At 39.9% G+C, this 20,671-nt stretch overlaps 1 protein-coding gene across 5 annotated transcripts in view; it reads right to left on the reverse strand.

The window, feature by feature from the left end:
* Positions 1–2,858: 2,858 nt before the first annotated feature.
* LOC122557727 (transcriptional enhancer factor TEF-1) overlaps positions 2,859–20,671 on the reverse strand; it is a 237,728-nt gene continuing 219,915 nt past the window's right edge. For all 5 annotated transcript variants that reach the window (XM_043705648.1, XM_043705647.1, XM_043705650.1 and 2 more), the window contains 3 exons: positions 16,271–16,411; positions 11,541–11,693; positions 2,859–10,736 (listed from right to left, as the gene is read on the reverse strand). In XM_043705648.1, the coding sequence (XP_043561583.1) occupies positions 10,623–10,736; positions 11,541–11,693; positions 16,271–16,411 (408 nt within the window). In that variant the 3' untranslated portion in view covers positions 2,859–10,622. The remainder of the gene's footprint in view (positions 10,737–11,540; positions 11,694–16,270; positions 16,412–20,671) is intronic.

The raw sequence follows: 20,671 nt of genomic DNA on the forward strand, positions 1-20,671 counted from the left end.
CCATGTGACCTAACCATGCTAACCATTCTACCATGAGGAACTTTGTCGAACACCTTATTGAAGTCTGCATAGATCACGTCCACTGTTCTGCCCTCATCAATCCAATCATGGATGATCTTCTACCTGAGCTCTCCGTTCCTGTCAGTTTACCATATCCCAGCGGATGCTAGCGGTGGTGGAAGCAGAGTCATTAGGGACATTTAAGCGACTGCTGGACATGCACATGGATAGCAGTGAATTGAGGGGTGCATAGGATAAGTTACTTTATTTTACATTTGGATTAATGCTTGGCACAACATCGTGGGTCAAAGGGCCTATTCTGTGCTGTACTTTTCTATGTTCTATGTCTACCCCATGAGTTCCTGAGATTTCAAAATTCTTAAGTTTTAAAAATATTAACATTAGAGTATTCACAACCCTCAGGGATAGAATTTCAAAGATTCCCAAGCCTCAGTGAAGAAATTTCTCCTCATCTCAGTTAAACACTCAGCCTTTTATGGAGTGTGGCCCATGTTCTAGAACTAAAAGTAACAACCCCTCCATGTATGTTCTGTCAGGCTGCTTCACAACCATAATGTACATGAGGTCCTTTGAGACACAGTAATCTATAAATGAAATCTTTCATTAACTATACAAATTAACAGATTAAACATTTACCTAAAACAATTTTAACTTATTGGTAACAATGGTATGTCTAGATATTTTAACTAATTATTGAACTCAAATCTACTAAGGTCACACAATTCCATTTCCACAATACTGGCGGCCTTCAAATTCACCTCAACACATCTTTTATAATCCTCAATCATGTGTTTACCACTTTTAGACTTGACAATTCCAATGCTGTAAAATCAAAAATTGTACCAACCATATCCTAATTTGCACAAAATTTTACTCATCTATTACCTGTTGTGTTTGGTGACAGGATATACAAATGTTAGGAAAGGCAAGGACTGACTAGGGATAGTCAACATGGTTTTGTGTTTGGGAAATCAGGAGGATTAAGCGTGTGGGATTGAGTTTTTTGAAGAAGTAACAAAGAGAATTGATGAGGGCAAAGCAGTGGAGGTGATCTATATGGACTTCAGAAAGGCATTTGACAAGGTTCCTCACGGTAGACTGGTTAGCAAATATTAGAACTCATGGAATAGAGGGACAACTAGCCATTTGAATACAGAACTGGCTCAAAGGTTGAAGACAGAGGGTGATGGTAGAGAATTGTTTTTCAGACTGAAGGTTTGTGACCAGTAATGTACCATAAGGGTCAGTGCTGGGTCCACTGCTTTTCATCATTTACATAAATGATTTGGATGTGAACATGGGAGGCATAATTAGTAAGTTTGCAGATGACACAAAAACTGGGGAGGTGTAATGTACAGCGAAGAAGGTTACCTCAGAGTACAATAGGATCATGATCAGATGGGCCAATGGGCGGAGGAATGGCAGATGGAGTTTAATTTAGATAAATGTGAGGTGCTGCATTTTGGAAAGGCAAATCAGAGCAGGACTTATGCATTTAATGGTAAGGTCCTGGGGAGTGTTGCTGAACAAAGAGGGCTTGGAGTGCAGGTTCATAACTCCTTGGAAGTAGAGTTGCAGGTAGATAGGATAGCGAAGGAGGCATTTGGAATGCTTTCCTTTTTTTGGTCAGAGTATTGAGTACAGGAGTTGAGAGGACATGTTGCGGCTGTACAGGACATAGACTGGGCCACTGTTGGAATATTGCATGCAACCTGGTCTCCTTCCTATCTGAAGGATGTTGTGAAACTTGAAAGGGTTCAGAAAGGTTTACAAGGATGTTGCCCCGGTTGGAAGAGTTGAGCGACATGGAGAGGCTGAGGCCGTTTTCCCTGGAACATTGGAGGCTGAGTGGTGACCTTTGAGGTTTATAAAATCAGAAGGGCCATGGATAGGATAAATAAGCATGGCATTTTCCTTGGGGTGGGGGAGTCCAGAACTAGAGGGTATAGGTTTAGGTTGAGAGAAGAAAAATTTAAAATGGATCTAAGGGGTAACTTTTTCACAGGATAGTGAATGTATGGAATGAGCTGCCAGAGGAAGCAATGGAGGCTAGTACAGATACATTTAAAAGACATCTGGATGGTTATATGAATTGGAAGGATTTAGAGGGACATGTGCCAAGTGTTGGCAAATGGGACTAGATTAGGTTGGGATATCTGGTCGGCATGGACAAGTGGGACCAAAGGGTCTGTTTCTGCGTTGTATACCTCTATGACTCTATGACCTGTGCTAACTTCCATCCAGCAATGCCTCAATTTTAAAATCCTCATCATTTTAAAATCCCTTCACGGTCTCAGCACCATCTTTGCAGCCACCTCTGGTGGAAAAAATGGACTTGTATTTACATTGTGCTTTTTATGCACAGGATGCCAAAAATGATTCAGAGTCAATGAAATACTTTTGAAGTTGTGTTTAAATCGAAAACACATACCAACAACAATGATAGTAACAAAGTCCTTTGCATTTGTGAAACAGCCTACAACCCTACAAGTTTCTTAGATTTTAGTCTTGTTCCATTCTGTACTTTACCACCTCCTGAATTTCTGGTGCTTTAGCAATGGCTATTGTACCTTCAATCATCTCCACTGTAAGCTCTGGAATTCTCTCTCTAAATTTCTATGTTCCTCTCTTCTCATTAAAATGTTACTTTACACCTACTTTCCTTACTAAGTTGGCCTAAAATGCTCTTGTGAAGTGCCTTAGGATATCTTATTACTTTGAAAGGTGCTACATAAATGCACGTTGCTGCTGTTAGAGATATATAGGTGTACCCAATCCACATTCAGATACGAATCAAACAAAGACAAAGAAAAAAAGGCTGGAGTACTTCTCGACAGTAAGAAGAAAAGTGATAACTTATTTTCCTTTTTATTGTTGATTTATACTGTATGAATACAAATACAAAGTTTCTAGAAAGCTACAAAATGTCTACCACTTTTATTAGGAAGGCATTAAAATGTGTTCATTAAAATGTGTCAAACATTTGCTGTAAAGGGCACACAACTTGTGTTTCAGTGATGATCAAATAATTGCACTTAACTGTCATGGATATTTAGGTTATCACACATCTGTACCAAGAAAGCTAAGATACATCCTTTATACAAAGCACCTTTAAAAAATTCTCTGCACACAAACCCTATAAATTTCATATAACTATCCATAGTAATGATGAGTTTACATTGAAGCCAACATTTTAAATGGTTATAACCAAAAAAAGGTACCAGTACCTGCACATTAACAGCAATACAAACATACAGTACAGCTCGCAAGTTTGACATAATCTCCTTCTTTGATAGCTGGTAAGTTAGTGTCCTTGTAAGCAGCTGCAAAGATCATTGGGACATATTTGCAGGAGGGCAAAATACAGGGTAAGGCAAGTGCTTGACGTAAATTAAAAGGACAAACATACCTATCCATGTTTAGCACTAAAGTACTTTATATTAAAAAACGAACCACAGTATGATGATCAAATATAGCAGAGTTCCTTGTACTGAAATTAATCAGTGAAGACACGAGTTTCACCTTGGAATTCAAGGGATGTGTGACGTTTTAATACTAATTCATTTTTGGGTGGCGCAGACATCAAAAAAGAATTTTATCAAATTTACCAGCTGTATGTGTTATTAAAAGTAACCACTGACCATAGTTCAAAACATCAGTTAAAGCCACAATACCATTTCATACACAATACATACAACACACAAAAATAAGCAAACGTTAAATTCAATGAGTTACTTTATAAATGTGAGCAGACACACATGGCAAGAAACAACTGTTTTCAGAAGGAACTTGTTGATAGGAAAAAAGTGAAAGGCTACTTAGGTTTAAAGGATACTGAACTCCTTTTATTGTCTTAACTCAGGCACATTTTTTTTCTCCCTGGCTAATCTTCACTTGATCATGTCACAGGCCACAACTGCACACAGGCTGCAATGAAACCACTTGCCAATAAGGAGGTAACGGGGCTGCTCTGGAAATTAACAGTTGAGCTGAAATCTGCAAATAAATTTGCAGAATACTTGACCACAAAACAAGATACATAGTTCTAATGACCATCTACCATGCATTTTGATTGCACTGGGTCACAAAGGTTAGCGAAACTCACATAAACCATTTCCTAATGCCTTCATACGAAAATAGCCAATTCTACATTCCATTAGCATTTAAAGAACTAAAGTAATCATTCATCACCTTCCCCGCTCCCTCACAATGTGCTACCTTGTCAAAATAGCATAGTGACTAACAGGGTATGTGCACAAATAAGGCTTGTTTTGCATTCTTCAATCATCGAGATCTCAACTACTTGAGTTGCGCACGTGTGCAAGCATCTTTGTGTCAACATGCACAAATATGTCTGAGAGTATGTGTCTTCATGTCTGTGTGCCACTAGTTAAAATTCCTGTGAACAGATATACTTCTAATTTGAAAAGCCTCACTCAATAGATCTGAAACACAAATGTCATTCCAGACATAGAAAAAGGACTGCAGACCTCCAAAATGCATATAGCTAGTGATTAAATAAAACATTGTTCTGGTTCATGAGAAGGAAACAGCAATGAGGCTTTAAAGGTAATCAAAATTTATCCAAAGAACAGGTTCTTAATTTTCAGCTGTTTTTCTTGTACTGCCATCATTTATATTCTGTTGGACAGCTGTTCTAAAGTCATTGTCATAACCACAGTAAGTACTGTAGTGTGTAATATGAAACATGTTGGGAAGATAACTTTGTACATTAGGGGCCTGCATCTATGCACACTCCTCATAGTGCTTCCCTTCTACACTGGAAAGGGCTGCAAAAGCTCCCAATCGCTTACTGTGGTTTATTCCATATCAGCGATGGGTCAGGGCGGGAGTGAGGGGGGTTCTGTATGGTGCTGGGAGACAGCAGTTGCTTTTGAGGTTTTCTCTGTTTTTTTGTCCTCCCATGTCCAATCCAAAAGACTCAACTCAAAACAGTTGAGGTACAAGAGAGGTCCATGCAGGATGTTCCACCTTGTACTCAGACACCCAAATGATAAGAAGCTGTCGGACAGAGCATGCAATATTTGATGAATAATCAAGTTTCAGAAACCGGTTCTTCTCATGGAAGCACAGAGTTATGATCTGGAATATGATGACCAAAAGGCCAATGGAAGTTCATTCAGTAACTTCTAAAGGGAACTGGAGAAATATGAGCAAGGGAAGCTCTTTCAAAGAGGTGGCCACGGACTGAATGGCTTCCTATCAGGCACTACAACTCTGTGATTCAGAGACCAGACTTTCAGAGGCATGGCACATTAACACGTTGAAGGGAATGAGAACTTGGAAACAACAAGATTTTTGGATATGAAACAGAAAGTTCCAAGTCTCTTTATGTAGCATTCAAGGATCTGAGAAGTTCTGGCATGGGAAAGGAATATTTTTCAAAACCAAGATCTCCAGCACATACATCCGAAGTGGAACATTAAGGACAGGTTTGAGTTGACACTAGTGAAGATGCAATGAGGATATCAAATGATAGATTCTCCCCAAAGCATTCTCACCACTAAATCACAAAGTTCCAGATTCAAGTCCCATCCAGCAACATAAGCACAAAAATTATATACTCAAAGTACATGCAGAGGAGAGTGCTGCCTTGTTACCAAGGCTTCTTTTCTCACAGGGTGTGAGAATTGTGAGTAGGCTAGCATTTGTTTTCCATCCTTAATTCCCTTTGAGAGAGCGAACTGCTCTCTTTGAGAGAGAAAACCTCCAACCGCTGCAGACCTTCGGAGTAGGTAATACCCATAAGGAGTTTGACCCTGTGACAGTGAAAGAATGGCAACATAGTTCCAAGTCAGGATAAATTAGCTCGGCGGGGAACTTGCAGGTGGTCATGTTCCCATATACCAGGTATATTTCTCAGAGATCAGGATTTCAAAGGTGTTGGAAGAATTTTTTTTTTTAAAAGTTGCTACAGTGCAACTTGCAGATGCCATACAGAGTTGCCATTGTAAGCCAATGGTGGAATGAATGGTTAAGGTGGTAAACAGGGTGTCAGGGACCATAGCTGATCAGCCCTGTATGTTCTGCAGCTACTTGGTTGTTGTTGAAGTTACAATTGTGCAGAATATTCCACCACTCCTGATTTGTTTCTTATTGGAACAATGTTAAAACTGAAGCCCATCCCTCCTTCTCAGATGGATATAAAAGTATTCCTTGGCTCAATTCTGAATTCCAGCAGTGGAATTATCCCCAGACCCCTGACCAATACAGATCACTCAATCAGCATCTCTAAAACAGCTTATCTGGCCTTGGACACATTGCTGTTTGTGGGGAGCTTGTTGACTGCTGCACTTTCTGCATTATAACAGTTACTATATTTTATTACATTTTTGGTTGTAAAGCCCTTTGAGACATTCAGTGGTCATGAAAAGCACTGGGTAAGTGCATTAAAGTTGTTCTTTCTTTATGCTCAAAGATAGAAAGCACTCACAATATCTGACAAATTGTCAAATAGGATACTCTGAATCAGAATTCCCAGCGTTTCTGAGTACACTTCACGTACTCTAGGAAATTGCACCTATTCAATCAATAAGGGACAATAATTTCCATTGAATTAGGGAAAGCTCAGAGGCAATACTATAGGAGGTCTTTAACATGTTTGAGGAGTTCATGACGGTCAACATAGATGTTCAATGTTTCCACTTGTGAAAAGTCCAGTATTACAGGAGTGATAAGAATGAAGAACCCACTACCACATGGAGTTAGTTGAAGCGGATAGCGTTGGGGTATTCAGGAGGAGCTAGATAAACAAATGAAAGAGAAAAGAATAGAAGAACATGCTGATAGATTTAGAAGACGATTAATGTGAAGAGGTTTCTGTGAAGCATAAACACATGCACCAATCTATTGGGCTAAAAGGCCTGCCACTGTACTGCAGACTCCATGCATACACTAATAATCATACATCTTCCAACCATAAAACCAAGTCAACACACATCCATCAAGATTCAAGTCACTGCTGTGATGGGTGCGATCTGCAGATGAATATTGACAAAGGCCCATGATCAACAGCACATGGGAAGAACACAAACTACTGCTAAGTAAACCTAGAACTGATGGTTCATGGATTAAACAGTCCATTGGTCAGTCAGAAGAGATCCAAAAAAATGGTATAAAGTTCAGGAAATTCAGATTCTTACGAGAGAATGGAGAAGCTATGATTGCTCTCCTTAGAGTGGAGAATGATATAGTGAGATTCAATAGAGGTGCTCAAAATTATGAAGGACCCTGATATATTTATTACCCAATCTGCTCTAGAATTGAATTACTCATAAATTCAACAGTGAATTCGGGACAAAATAGTTCACCCAGAGAGTGGTGAGAGAATGTGGACTTTACTACTACAGGAAGTGGTTGAAGAGAATAGACAGGTGTATTGGGCACGTTGGGTAAGTACATGAAGGAGAAAGGAATACCAGGATATGCTGACTGGATGATACGATGAAAGGTGAAGGAAGCTCGTGTCCAGGAGGAAAACCAACATGGGTTGGTTGTGGCCAAGTGTTTTCATTTGTGCTGTATATTCTACAGAATTTTATGTAAAATAAAATTATATTTAATCTGTAGTTATATCATGTTGGAGGTGAGCACTGTGTATTTCTTAAAAGGATAACTTAATCAGGATCATTTAATCTACAATCCATAGATTTTCCTACCTCCACAACAGGCACTGTATCTATGCAATCTTGACGCTGATACAGTACTGCACAGTTTTATCCAATAATCTTTTCAGGATTTCTCATACAACTGTGAAAATCCATAAAGATTCAAACTTTACAACATACGCTAAAAAAATAAATTACAATAATTTTGTTTTTTTTTGCTTCCGCTGTACAATTTAACCTCTTTGAAACCATCTTACTTCTCTGAACACACTTCTAAATGTCAACATCAGATTTATTCCATTTCAATTTGCTTGCAATACTCAGCTCAGTAAAAGGCATTAAAGGTGATCACTTATTTATTTCTTATTTGGTTTCTGGTCTGCACACAATTTGTTTTTCATTTGACTGAACAGGTCTTTTCTAGGCTGGAATATCAGAAAACAAAGGCACTTACGTGCTGGAGTGCAGGAAATGTATGAAGATTATTATTTGGTCATTAGTTAGTAAAGGCATGTGACTAAACAGCTGGCTACTCTTGCAATCTGTTCTGTGCTAGTTGGATTCCAAACTCTGAAATAAGATATTTGTTTGACTGAATTAAAAGTGATTGCTCGTCACTGGCATATAGATGGTGTAACAATGTAATGCACTTTAAATAACAACTTTCAAAATACCTTTAAAATGTGTTTGGATCACCAATCACAAGACCAGTACACTGGAAACTACTAAGTGACAAGACATAGCACATAACAGATCTCAAAGCACAAATTCTCCAATTTAAACATGTAGACCGACAGGTGGTCTGTATTTCCCATTGTATGCTATTAAGGCACTGATTAATCTACGCTTTGGCAGCACTGAATTAAAATTATATCAGAAAAAAACGTTACTAATAACGTATTAGAAACTTCCAGCGTAGGAAAGAACTCTCAGCCTCAATAACACCTTATTTGGATTTCACCGATTTCTTACAATGAACCGTGATCACAATTGTGTTTTCCATATACAAGTTTAATTGTGTAAAGACAAAATGCTTTAAAACCATGGCATTTTCTCCTCAAGTCCCTAAAAATGAGCATTTAGTGACTGTGCCACCGCCGAATATTTCAAATTACAGAAGTTCCAAATTAAATTCAAAAGCTTACACGTTAAACTGGTTTGTTTACATGATCGTTACCTTACCTGCCGAGTTAACGTGGAAAATTCACATCTGACATGCAAGTACCAAAGTTCAAACACAAGAAAAACTGAGACAGCCCACAAGAGTATTTCGCACCTCGAAAGGAATCAAAGTGCTCAGGACACAGAAGCATTATTAATCCCCTTGTATGCCTGGATGTGATACTGCTCAATTCTTGCTGTTTCTTTTAGCCCACAGAAACACACCACCAAACCAATCGTCAACTCAAGAACACAAATCACACTGGTTCACTTGCAAGTCTCTTAAAGCGAGCAACCTTACAAACACACATTGGGACCATATTTCTGAGCACTGAACTAACTCCCTGTGGTTTTTCTAAACATTCACTTCTCCCAGATGGAAAAAATACATTTTCTTTTTTCAAAGTAAATTTCCAAACACTATTACAAAATAGAATTATAGAAATGTACTAACACACTGTGCTGTTTTTTTTTTCACTTCACAGTATTCTCATCAAAACTTATATGGTCATTGTTTTATTTTGGTATTAGAAAGCCCCCATTTCATCCTGATCCAGGATCTAAAAGAATGCTCTGCCTATCTGTATACAAATATAAATCCCCTGCAAACTATCACCAGGACTGAGTCAAAACTTATTTGTGGGTTGGAAAGGGCTAGGTGGACAAATTCTTGCTTTTTCCTGTGAAAAGTGAACTTTTTTTTATTTTTACATAACAGAACTCAGATTTTAATGTTTACACAAATGTTCTCAAAGCAAACAGCTTGAATGTTCAGAAACTTTGTGTGCCTGAACAGTTCCATGTTTACAAACGTTTGGGAAGCTACCCCTAACAAGGCTCTGAAAATAACATTTTTTTGCTGCAAATAAAAAGTGAAAAACAATTTGTGCACTCTTTGAAGACATTACTGAAGAGTTCTGTCACATCAAGTGGCTGAAACTGATCGAATCAACCAAAGAATACTTGATATACTTCTGTTGCGGGTCTGCCCTCTCTTTCAGTTCTAAAAATGTAGCATCTAACGTCATCTTGAAGATTAATAGGGGGTTTTTACTATAAGTTTTAATTGAATTTTCCATTTAGTTATTGTTGTATGTTACGTACCCCAATTTAAATAACATCTTAAAAGTAAGGATTACGCGTGTTTTTGTTTTTATTTTTAAAAAAAGGAACCTGAAAGCAAATAGATCTGGTGACTGTTAAATGACTGACATTCTTTCACAACATTGCAAAACCTGTTGACCTGAAGCCACGAACTTCATCCTGATGCTATCTCCTGCATATTCACATCTTGATAAATATATACCTGTGAATATACCATCTTTGGAAAAAAAAACCTCTTTAAATAAATTATCTTTACATAGGCAGACAGTCATCCGACAGCTAAATGCATTGCGTCTACAATCATTATGTTCTATTTTTTTGTGTTTTCTGCTGCCACAGGAAATCCTGCACTGACTAGACGACACTCCCACAATTACTAAAAGAAATTTTTTTTCAGACATGACAGTCCAATTTTCGTAATGTAGTATCCAACAAACAGGCATTTTTCTTTAAAAAAATGTATTTTGAAGCACATGTAATTCAATATAAAAAGCTATCACAAGGTACCATAATTCACAGCTGTTGATGTACATATACACACACGCTCACACTCACACACATTAAAAAGGCTACCCACATCAAAACTCAGATGTGTTCTTGGTGTATCAATTGATTTGAGGCACTGCCACATATATTGAGGTTTTAAGTCTATTGAGCTGCAGCCGTGTGTTTCTTTTCTCTCCAGAAAGGGAATGAAACTTCCGAGGACTACTCCTTCATAAGCCTATAGGTGTGATGCTGTGCTCCATGCTCGCTGGTTGAGACCTCAAAAACACATGCCATGCACAGAAGCGTCTCCTGTGTATCCCTGTTTGTTACAACCTACAACAAACAAACAACAAAACCTTAGCATCTTTATTGCATTATAGAAAACAGAACAGCAATTTGTGTATGAATGTTAATGTAAAGCACCACAAGGTGCATCACAGGAGTGTTTTCAGACAAATTTTGACCCTAGTCACAAAAGGAAATGTTAGGACAGGTTCCCAAAACCATGTAAGATTTTCATTCGTCTGTTCAAATCTGTCCATTTCCTAGACACTACCCTTTACCAGTAGTTTTGAGTCACTCAATTGATTTGAAAATAATTAATTAATCCAATTCCGGCCTTAGCTCAATCCCAAATTTTCACTGCTCCACCTTTGGCAGTTTTGGCCTCAGCCGTTTCTCTTATTTATTCACAAGATGGGAGCATTGCTTGCTGAGCCAGTGTTTATTGCCCATCTCTAGTCTTGAAAATTCCAATTGCCCCAGTGCCAAGTCTTTTTTTGAGTATTCCAGCTTTTCACTACTTGTTATGTGAAAAGCTGCAGTGTATTTCCAATCTAGATCAATCCAGTTCCAAATTTAAGATTGAAAACCATTGCTCCACCTCAATCAGAATTCAATCACTAAAGGAAATAGCTTATCTCTCACTGGGCTGAAGTAGCCACCTAGGTTTTTACGAGAGGGTTTATTCTGAGGCTAGGATCTCCACCACGGAATTAATGAACGTCAAATTAAGCATTCACTATTGTATCCACTCAAGACCAGGGCTACAAGACTTCCTCAAGTGTACAATATCAATAAAGGTAACTTCACTAATCAGTGTGTTCTGGAGTTTTAACTTAGCTCAAAAAAACTCACCAACAAAATAGTGAAGTTTTCCAAAACACTGTTCATCATGTACTTTTCTGGTAAGTGTTTAAGCTTGTGAATAAAGTTGATCATATATTCACACATGGGAGAACGGTTTATTCTGTACACAAAGCGTCCATTCTCAAACCTTGCATACTCAGTCTAGAAGAAATGTTGAAAGAAATTATTAAAGCAACAACTTTTGATAAGGTTGAGTCTCCTATAAACCAAATCCAATTGATCAAAATTTCAAGGATCAGTTTTTCAATGTTACATATAGTTAATGCCTCCATTCAGACTCCCCTAACTGCTGTGGACAACTACAGAAAAGAAATTCACAAAATAATTAAAGGTGAGAAATGTCACTTGGACTATCAGATGGGTAAAGACCTGATGTGTGGAGGTTGGGCAAAGGATATGGGAGAGCTCAGGCCCTAGATTACCAATTAGTACCTGCAGGGTGCAGATATAGGGCTCTGAAAGGATCAGAATCCCTCAGTGTGGAAGCAGGCCATTTGGTCTATACTGTCCACACCAACCCTCTGAAGAGCATCCTGCCCAGACCTACCCTACATGTCCTAAGACTAATCCACTTAACCTGCACATCCCTAGATACTATGGGCAATTTAGCATGGCCAATCCACCTAAGCTGCACATCTTCAGACTATCTACGAGATATACACTTTAGCCACGACAATGTGTGTATGTAATGAAAGCAAGAGTTCCAGACTTCTGCCACCTTTTGTTTGAGGAACTACTTCTCAACTTCTCTCGTAGATGAGCTGGTTCTGACTTTAAGGTCACATCCCCCATGTCTTACTGACTTACCCACCAGCAGGAAAGGTTTCTTGTTCTACACAGAATTAAGAATATAAAACACAGAAATAGGCCTTTTGACCCAAACGGCCCATGCTGCAACTTTAATTCTACATGAGCCACCTCTGAAACTCACTTTTCCCAAATCCTATAGCTTATTCACTGATTTCTTGCTTGATAAGATTAGATAACCTAGAGTATGGAAACAGGCCATTCAGCCCAACAAGCCCACACTGACCCTCCGAAGAGCAACCCACCCAGACCCATTCGCCCACCCTATATTTACCCTGACTATTGCACTTTACACTATGAATAATTTAACATGGCCAATTCACCTGGCCTGCACATCTTTGGACTGTGGGAGGAAACCGGAGCACTCGGAGGAAACCCACGCAGACACGGGGAGAATGTATGGAGTTTGCAAAGTCATCAGAGGTTGGAATCAAACCCAGGCTATTGGCGCAGTGAGGCAGCAGTGCTAGCCACCATTCTTCTTGCACCTCTTCTATTTCCCCTTCCTGTAACTCCCTGTGGTACAAGGTTCATGCTTGCAAGGTTCTCTGGTTAAAGTCTTTTTGCTTGAACTGCCTATTAGATTCATTAGTGACTATCTATGCCAATGATTCTTCATTCCATTTTTATGAAACATTTTCACTATGCCTTCTCTATCAAATCTTTTAATACAAATGAATCCTTGCCTAACATTTTGATGCCTGGCCTAACAATTTCTTTTAAAAATTCTAAGGAGTTTCAATCAAATTAACCTTTAATTTTCTATATTCCATGGAATTACAAACCACTAATCCCTCTTCAAAACACAAAACATGAGAAGCCGAGTATTGTTCTGCTAATTCTGCACCACACTCCATCAAGGCTAGTTTAGATTACTTTACAGTGTGGAAACAGGCCCTTCGGCCCAACAAGTCCACACCCGACCCGCCGAAGCGCAAACCACCCATACCCCTACATTTACCCCTTACCTTACACTACGGACAATTTAGCATGGCCAATTCACCTGGCCTGCACATCTTTGGACTGTGGGAGGAAACCGGAGCACCCGGAGGAAACCCACGCAGACACGGGGAGAACGTGCAAACTCCGCACAGTCAGTCGCCTGAGGCGGGAATTGAACCCGGGTCTCTGGCGCTGTGAGGCAGCAGTGCTAACCACTGTGCCACCGTGCCGCCCACAGTTCTGCGGAAAATATCAAATAGAGAATTCTCAAGCCATGTGCGAAATAAATCTTGGTTTCCTCTAACAACAAATTTTAAACTGTAAATTCAATCTTGTTAAACCTTTGAATTTGGGTCCTAGCTTGGATTTAGGTTACTTAGGCATGGTCTGGACATGAGAGGGAGGCAGGGGTCCAACCATGCAGAATGTACTTCACTCGTGGTACATGGTATTAACATTTGTACTTACAACTTTTTTTAGGATATACAGTACAACTTCAATTATCTGAATGAGACGGGTGGGGAGTATTTTGTTCGGATAACTGATCTGATCATAATCAAGCAGTAATTTGAGTGCCGGTTATCGAACATGCCTCAGTTTTCCGGCAACGCACGCTACAATGCCTTTTAACTGATAACTGAGTTGCTTAGTGCCATTTTTACAGGACCTTGAGATCTTGTTTGGATAATCCGAAATTCAGGTAATTGATTTTCGGATAATCGAGGTTGTACAGTATTTAACAAAAGTACGGATTTGGATCACAGGTATAGACTTTAATCCCATCCCACTCACCCCATACCCATATTCCTTCTTGACACTGACCTGCCTCCCACTTTACAGGGCTCAGTGAGGAATGTTGGATAGCTCATGCTTGGACTTATCATAGACGAACACTTCAAGTCAATCCCATTGGTCACGCCAATAAGGTAGTCTGGCAGCTTTTACCGTTCAAGCTAGAAGTGGGCAAGCAGGCAGAGTCTCCACTGGGGGTTCCCTCGTGCTCATCACAGGTGGTCCTCCCCACAAAACAAGACCCCCACCGTCTTAAACCCAGCCTGCCATGCATCCTTCACTCCCTTGCTGGAGGTATTGCCAGTTGTGACATTGTGATTTTTCTGACATAGTGCCTGAAGGAAAAGGCATAATGGATGGACAGTATTCTCTCAATCAGGTAAATGAGAGCTGGAGGCACTGCGGCCAGTTTGGTAGGTCCTGGTAAGGGGGAAAGTGTTGGGTTTGGTGAGGACAGACAACACCCTTCCAATAACAGCAGCCATTACAGACAAGTGGATGTGACCACTCCACAGTACATGCGAACAGGAGCCCATATTCCTAAACTTCTCCATTGACTGAAGCTGCCAAATACTCCTGGGTGCTCTCCCCACATGATGGAGAGTGAAATGCCAAAAGTCACAACATGAATGTTAACAGGCCACTAATTAGTTCAAGTGGCCGCTGGGCAGAACAGCCATTAGACACCATTCCAGTCATGAGCAAGGGCGATTAGGGTTAGGAAAATGACTACCTCCCACTAACGTCCATAGAGGAAAAATGCCCTCACCTTTCAGCTTGCCCCAAGGCTTAGAGTCATACAGCATGGAAACAGACCCTCTGGTCCAATTTGTTCATGGCAACCGATCATCCCAAGCTGACCTAGTCCCATTTGCCAGCACTTGGGCAATTTCCCTCTAAACCCTTCCTTATTCATAAACCCATCCAGATGCCTTTTAAATGTTATAATTGAAACGCCTCCACCACTTCCTTTGGCAGCTTGTTCCATACTTGCACCACCCTCTGAGTGAACAAGTTACCCCACAGGTCCTTTATAACTCTTTCCCCTTTCACTTTAAACCCATGCCCTAGAGTTTTAGGCTCCTCTACCGTGGGGGAAAGACCTTGGTTATTCAAACTATCCATGCCCCTCATGATTTTATAAACCTTTAAAAGATCATGCCTCCGATGCTTCAGAGAAAAAAAAGCCTATTTAGCTTTTTCTTTATTGCTCAAACTCTCCAGTCAGGTAAAGTCCAGCCCACATGGCATAAGGTTAGAGGAAGCAGGTTTAGAATGGAATTGAGAAGGAACTTCTTCACCCAGAGGGTTGTTAATCCATGGAATCCCTTGCCCAGGGAAGTAGTTGACGCTACTTCAGTAATTGCTTTTAAAGCTAAGGTAGATACTTTTTTGAAAAACAAAGGAATTAAGGGATATAGAGAAAACACTGGTAAGTGGAGGTGAGTCCACGAAAAGACTGACTGTGTGAAGTTTGCGCATTCTCCCCGTGTCTGCGTGGGTTTCCTCCGGGTGCTCTGGTTTCCTCCCACAATCCAATAATGTGCAGGTCAGGTGAACTGGCCATGCTAAATTGCCCGTAGAGTTAGGTGCAGGGGTAAATGTAGGAGAAAGGGTCTGGGTGGGTGCACTTCGGCGGGTCGGTGTGGACTTGTTGGGCCGAAGGGCCTGTTTCCACACTGTAAGTAATCTAATCTAGAGATTAGCCATAATCTTGCTGAGTGGCAGAGCAGGCTCGATGGGCCGGACGGCCTACTCCTGCTCAGAGTGTTTATGTTCTTATATATGTTCTAAGTGTGAATAGCATTGTAGATGGTACAGTAAAACCAATCCGAGCCTCATTATAACAAGGCTCAACAACCAGGGATGGTTGACAAATGCAGGGCAATTCCCATAATAGCAGTCCAGAAACAAAGACAAACAAATCCATTTAAGTACACCGAGTTAGGAACACAGGAACATCCATTTCAGCTAGCCTGTTCCACCTACCTTTCTAAATTCTTATTGTACCTGCATACTCATTTCTTGAGATTCTAAACAATGCACATTCCAGTTTCCGAGAACCATTTCTTCGGTGTGAACCACTTTGGTAACATATTCAAGAGAAATTGCTTGGATTTTTCCGGGTACAAACTAATTTTATTGCATCCAAATTGCTTTGCCTTGAACAAACTCACCTCTACTTTTTCAACTACTTGTTTTCCAAATGAGCAAACCTTGGTTGAGCAAGTGATTGTCATGTTTTCTGAGCTCTCATACTGACTAGTGACTCCATAAAATGCTCCTGCATCATCCTGAATATTACAATTCAGGTCAGCCTATTGGATGAAAACAAAAGGAGATATTTAAATCAGAAAACAGTTTCAGGAGAGGAAGCAAACACCATGCTTTGCCTTTCACAATGACAGAATATTACAAAGTGCTTAAGACCCAATGAAGTGCTTTATAAAAGTGCAGTAAACATGGTAATGTAGGAATTGCAGCAGTCAATTTGTACAAAGTAAGGTCCCCATAACAGCAAAAAGACAATTCAATTTAGTGTTGCTTGTTGTTGGATAAATATCGTTCAGGCAACAAGGGAGCACTGCTCTTTGTAAATGTGGTACCAGATAATCTTTCATATCCACCTGAGGCAGCGAGTAGTCCCTATCTCTTCCAAAAGACAGCATGCCCAGCAGTGTGGTACTCCCTCGATATGGTCAGGAGTTTCACAGGATTTTGTGCTCAAGTCTCTGGGGTTGACTTCCAATCCATGCCCTTTGAGCTCAGAGGCAGGAGTGCTACACACTGAGCCACATCCAAGACTTCATTGAACTTAGGGTGACACAGTGGCTCAACGGCTAGCAATGCAGCCTCACAGCGCCAAGGACCTGGGTTTGATTCCGGCCTTGAGCGATTGGCTGTGTAGAGTTTGCACATTCTTCCCCCCGGCTACATGGATTTCCTCTGGGTGTTCCAGTTTCCTCCCACACCCTAAAGATGTGCAGATTAGGTGGATTGGCCACATTAAATGGTGCCTGGCAAAGTGTAGGTATGGTGAATTAGCAATGGGAAATACAGGAATAGGGTAGGGGTCTGAGTGCAATGCTCTTTGGAGGGTCAATTGATTCAATGGACCAAAAAGCCTGCTTCCACACTGTAGAGATTCTATGATTCTGTAACATAAACTAAACAGCTCAGAATTGGGATGTTGCCAAAGTGCTCAACAGTCAACTAATTATTTTTGAAGTTCAGTCAGGGTTACTGTGACCTTCACTTTAACCTATCAGTACATGATAAGATCCAACAAACAGCAATTCAGATTGATCACTGGTTCACCTGATTTGGTGATCCAGATTGAAGGATGTTCGGGGAGAGCTGCTTTTTATTCCAAACAGCTCTGTGGGATCTTTTCATATTCAACTGATCGGAGAGGAATCTTGGTTGACCTCTGATCCCCCCACGATTACATTCAAAAGCCTCGGTCACGATCTCAAATCTCTGACATGATTTAGTGCAAGTGCTTACTAACTGTAAAAGATTACTAACTTTTTCTGAAGCTAATCTGCACCTGTAACAATTTGTGATGCTTCTGCATTGACAGCTTGTGTAAGATCAACACAAGATGTACACTATCCTTGGAGAACTTAGGTTTGAGGCAACAATTTGTACATTAGCTAATTGCTAATATTAACACATTATTTTTGTAAATGCCCAGGGCACACAAAAACAATTTTACATGTTTGCTTTCATGTCACTTGGCTATTCTGTCCAATTGAAATCGTAATCAGAGGGAGGGAGGGAGAGGGAAGGACAGCGAGCAAGCCAGAGTGAGAGAGGTCAGATTGCCAGCGTCTTAAATTTTTGACCATAATTGCTATCAGCTGTGGTACAATTACTTTTGGAAGGCTGTCACATACCATACATCCCTACTGCCTACAACAGCGAACAATAATGCTGTTGAACCTGGTTCAGTTTTCACAAGTAATGTACTGAATATTTTACAAACAAATTATTAATACTGACCATTCTGAAGAAATACAGAATTGACACTAGTTACAGGATAACACATGGTATGAGGAAGGGAGCAGCGTAAACGAAAAGCTGCCTGATGGAAATCCTGGAATAACACTAAGAGTTTGCCAAACTGAATAATGAAATTCAAACACCAAGGCCTTTTCGAAATCCAAGCCAGTCTAAACAAAATCATTATGCAGTGTACCAGATTATTTTTTTTTCCACCCTACAAATACAAGTTCCTATTTTTCCAATTCTTCCTCTTGTTTTCCTGGAATCAAGGTATTTGTTCTTCATGGTCAAAACCATTCCATGAAAGCCAACAGTCCTCTGACATTAATTCTTCAGTGGGTGGTACCTATGCCTTTCAGTAAAAATGTCATGAGTTCAAGTCTCACATCAGATGTCTAAACCCGGAAATTGTCCGAATCTCCACTTCCTACAACCCCACCATTGGAAGCTGTGAATTTCCGGTTGCCCAGACCCTAAGTTTTGGAAATCCCCACACAAATGGCTCCACCTGTCTCCTCTTATGGCTACAGAGCAGGTCACACAGGCTAGGAATTCTGTGGTGCGTAACTCACCTCATATTTCCCCAATACTTGTTCACCATCTACAAGGCACAAGTCAATACTGTAATGGAATACTCTCCACTTGTCTGGATAAGTGCAGCTACAACAACACTCAAGATGACTGACACCTTTCAGGTCAAAGGAACCAAATTTATTGCCACCCTATCTACCAACTTCAACATTCTCTCCCTCTACCATCAAGTGTACAGTGACAACAGTGCATACCACTTACAAGGTACATGACAGAAACTCACTAATGCTCCTTCAACAGCAGCTTCCACACTTAAAAGCTCTATCACCTGGATAAATAAGGATAGTAGATCACCCACACCATTTCTAAGCCACACATCATCCTGACTTGGAACCATCTCCCCATTCCTTCGGTGTCATTAGGTCAAAACCCTGAAACTTCCTTCCTAACAGCATTGTGGCTGTCCCTACATACCAAGGACTGCAGCAGCTTAAAAATACAGCTAATCACCACCACGTTTAGGGATGGTTAATAAATGTGTGGCTAACTACACATCTGAAGTATCAAGTGAAAAAGATACTCCATGAAACCTCTCTCGTACACCTTTTCTATGCATCAACTAACTTGCCCTAGTATTTTCTCGATTTCTTCTGTAATAAATTCTAACAGTACTCAACAAGACATTGAAAGATTCTACACAGGAGCAAAAAGAAAAGATTTTGAGGAGAGATTGCACAAAGTTGGCTTTTCGGAAGTTTTGGGTAATTTGATTGAACATTTTCAGGGTTTCAGAATAATTTGAAAGGGTAGGGAGAACGTTGTCCCTAGTGGTAGGGAAAAAGTGAAGGCAACTTTATTTAAATTCAGTGCCAAGTCATTCCAGAGAGAACTTTGGAAACTTTTATTCATGCAAGAAATAGGAAAGCTCTCTCAAAAACTATTAGATGGAAACTCAAAATCTGATAGAACAGTTTGGTTGACAAAGGCGCTTAGAGCCAAGGCAGATGGAATATAAACAAAAGAGGAATTGCTGACGAAACCAACAGGTCTTGCCGTAGGGAGAAAGCAGAGTTAAACGTTTTGAGTTCAGTGAGTATTCATCAGAACTGATATCAACTGTTTTCAGCATAAATACCCCTTTTTCCCAGCTGCTATTGGTCTAAAGATCTATTCTGAAACAACAACAACAATGGAAATATTGTTGTATTTCACAACGTTTTTTGTGTGTTGTGGGCACCCATGCAAAAACACCCCATGTACATTTTATATGGCTCATGTATAGTTAAATGCAACTCACATGGTCTCCAGCTTGATTAGATGATGAGTTAACTGTAACTTCCCGTGTCAGTAAATATCAAATAGATTAACCAGAAAAATCATGAGCTGAACAGCAGACCTTGTAAAATAATTCTTCAAACGTCAGCAAAATTATTGCTTTTTGATCAGGGAAGAAGTTTTACCAGACACTATAATCGTCCACTCATATATTCAACAAACAGCTGCTGGCTTTATGATGCTGTAGGAAATGTTTTTTCCAAATTTGTAGGACAAGAATGATTTGTGCATAAATATTATCAGAATTCACTTGGGTTAATGGAATTGGTGAGTTAAACCTTGGAGCAATTAACTAAACACAATAATTGGTTTTATTTTTAAAACGTTCCACAATTCAACCTGGACCTTACACCTTGTAACTGCTGAATCCATGTAGTCTCAAAAGAAACTTTAACTTATCCAAAACTCTGTTGACCACACCCTGCTTACCCATCATCCGTTTGTATACCAAAACTAACAAAATCCTTCAATGCCTTCTTTTCGAAATCCTCATTTAAAATTTCCACTTCCACCACGAATAGAATGCCCAGCACAGAAGCAGTCATCAGTCCGACAAGATTTTCCTCCTATTCTACTTCCTTTAACGACATTAATATATCTTTCCATTTCTTTCTCTCAAGTGCATTTAGCTTCCCTTAAAAGCAATTATGCTACAATAGATTGCACAAAATTGCATTTTTGTCATGCATTATTGCAAACAGTAC

The sequence above is a fragment of the Chiloscyllium plagiosum genome, chromosome 16, assembly GCF_004010195.1.
Source record: "Chiloscyllium plagiosum isolate BGI_BamShark_2017 chromosome 16, ASM401019v2, whole genome shotgun sequence".
Classification (NCBI taxonomy): Eukaryota; Metazoa; Chordata; class Chondrichthyes; order Orectolobiformes; family Hemiscylliidae; genus Chiloscyllium; species Chiloscyllium plagiosum.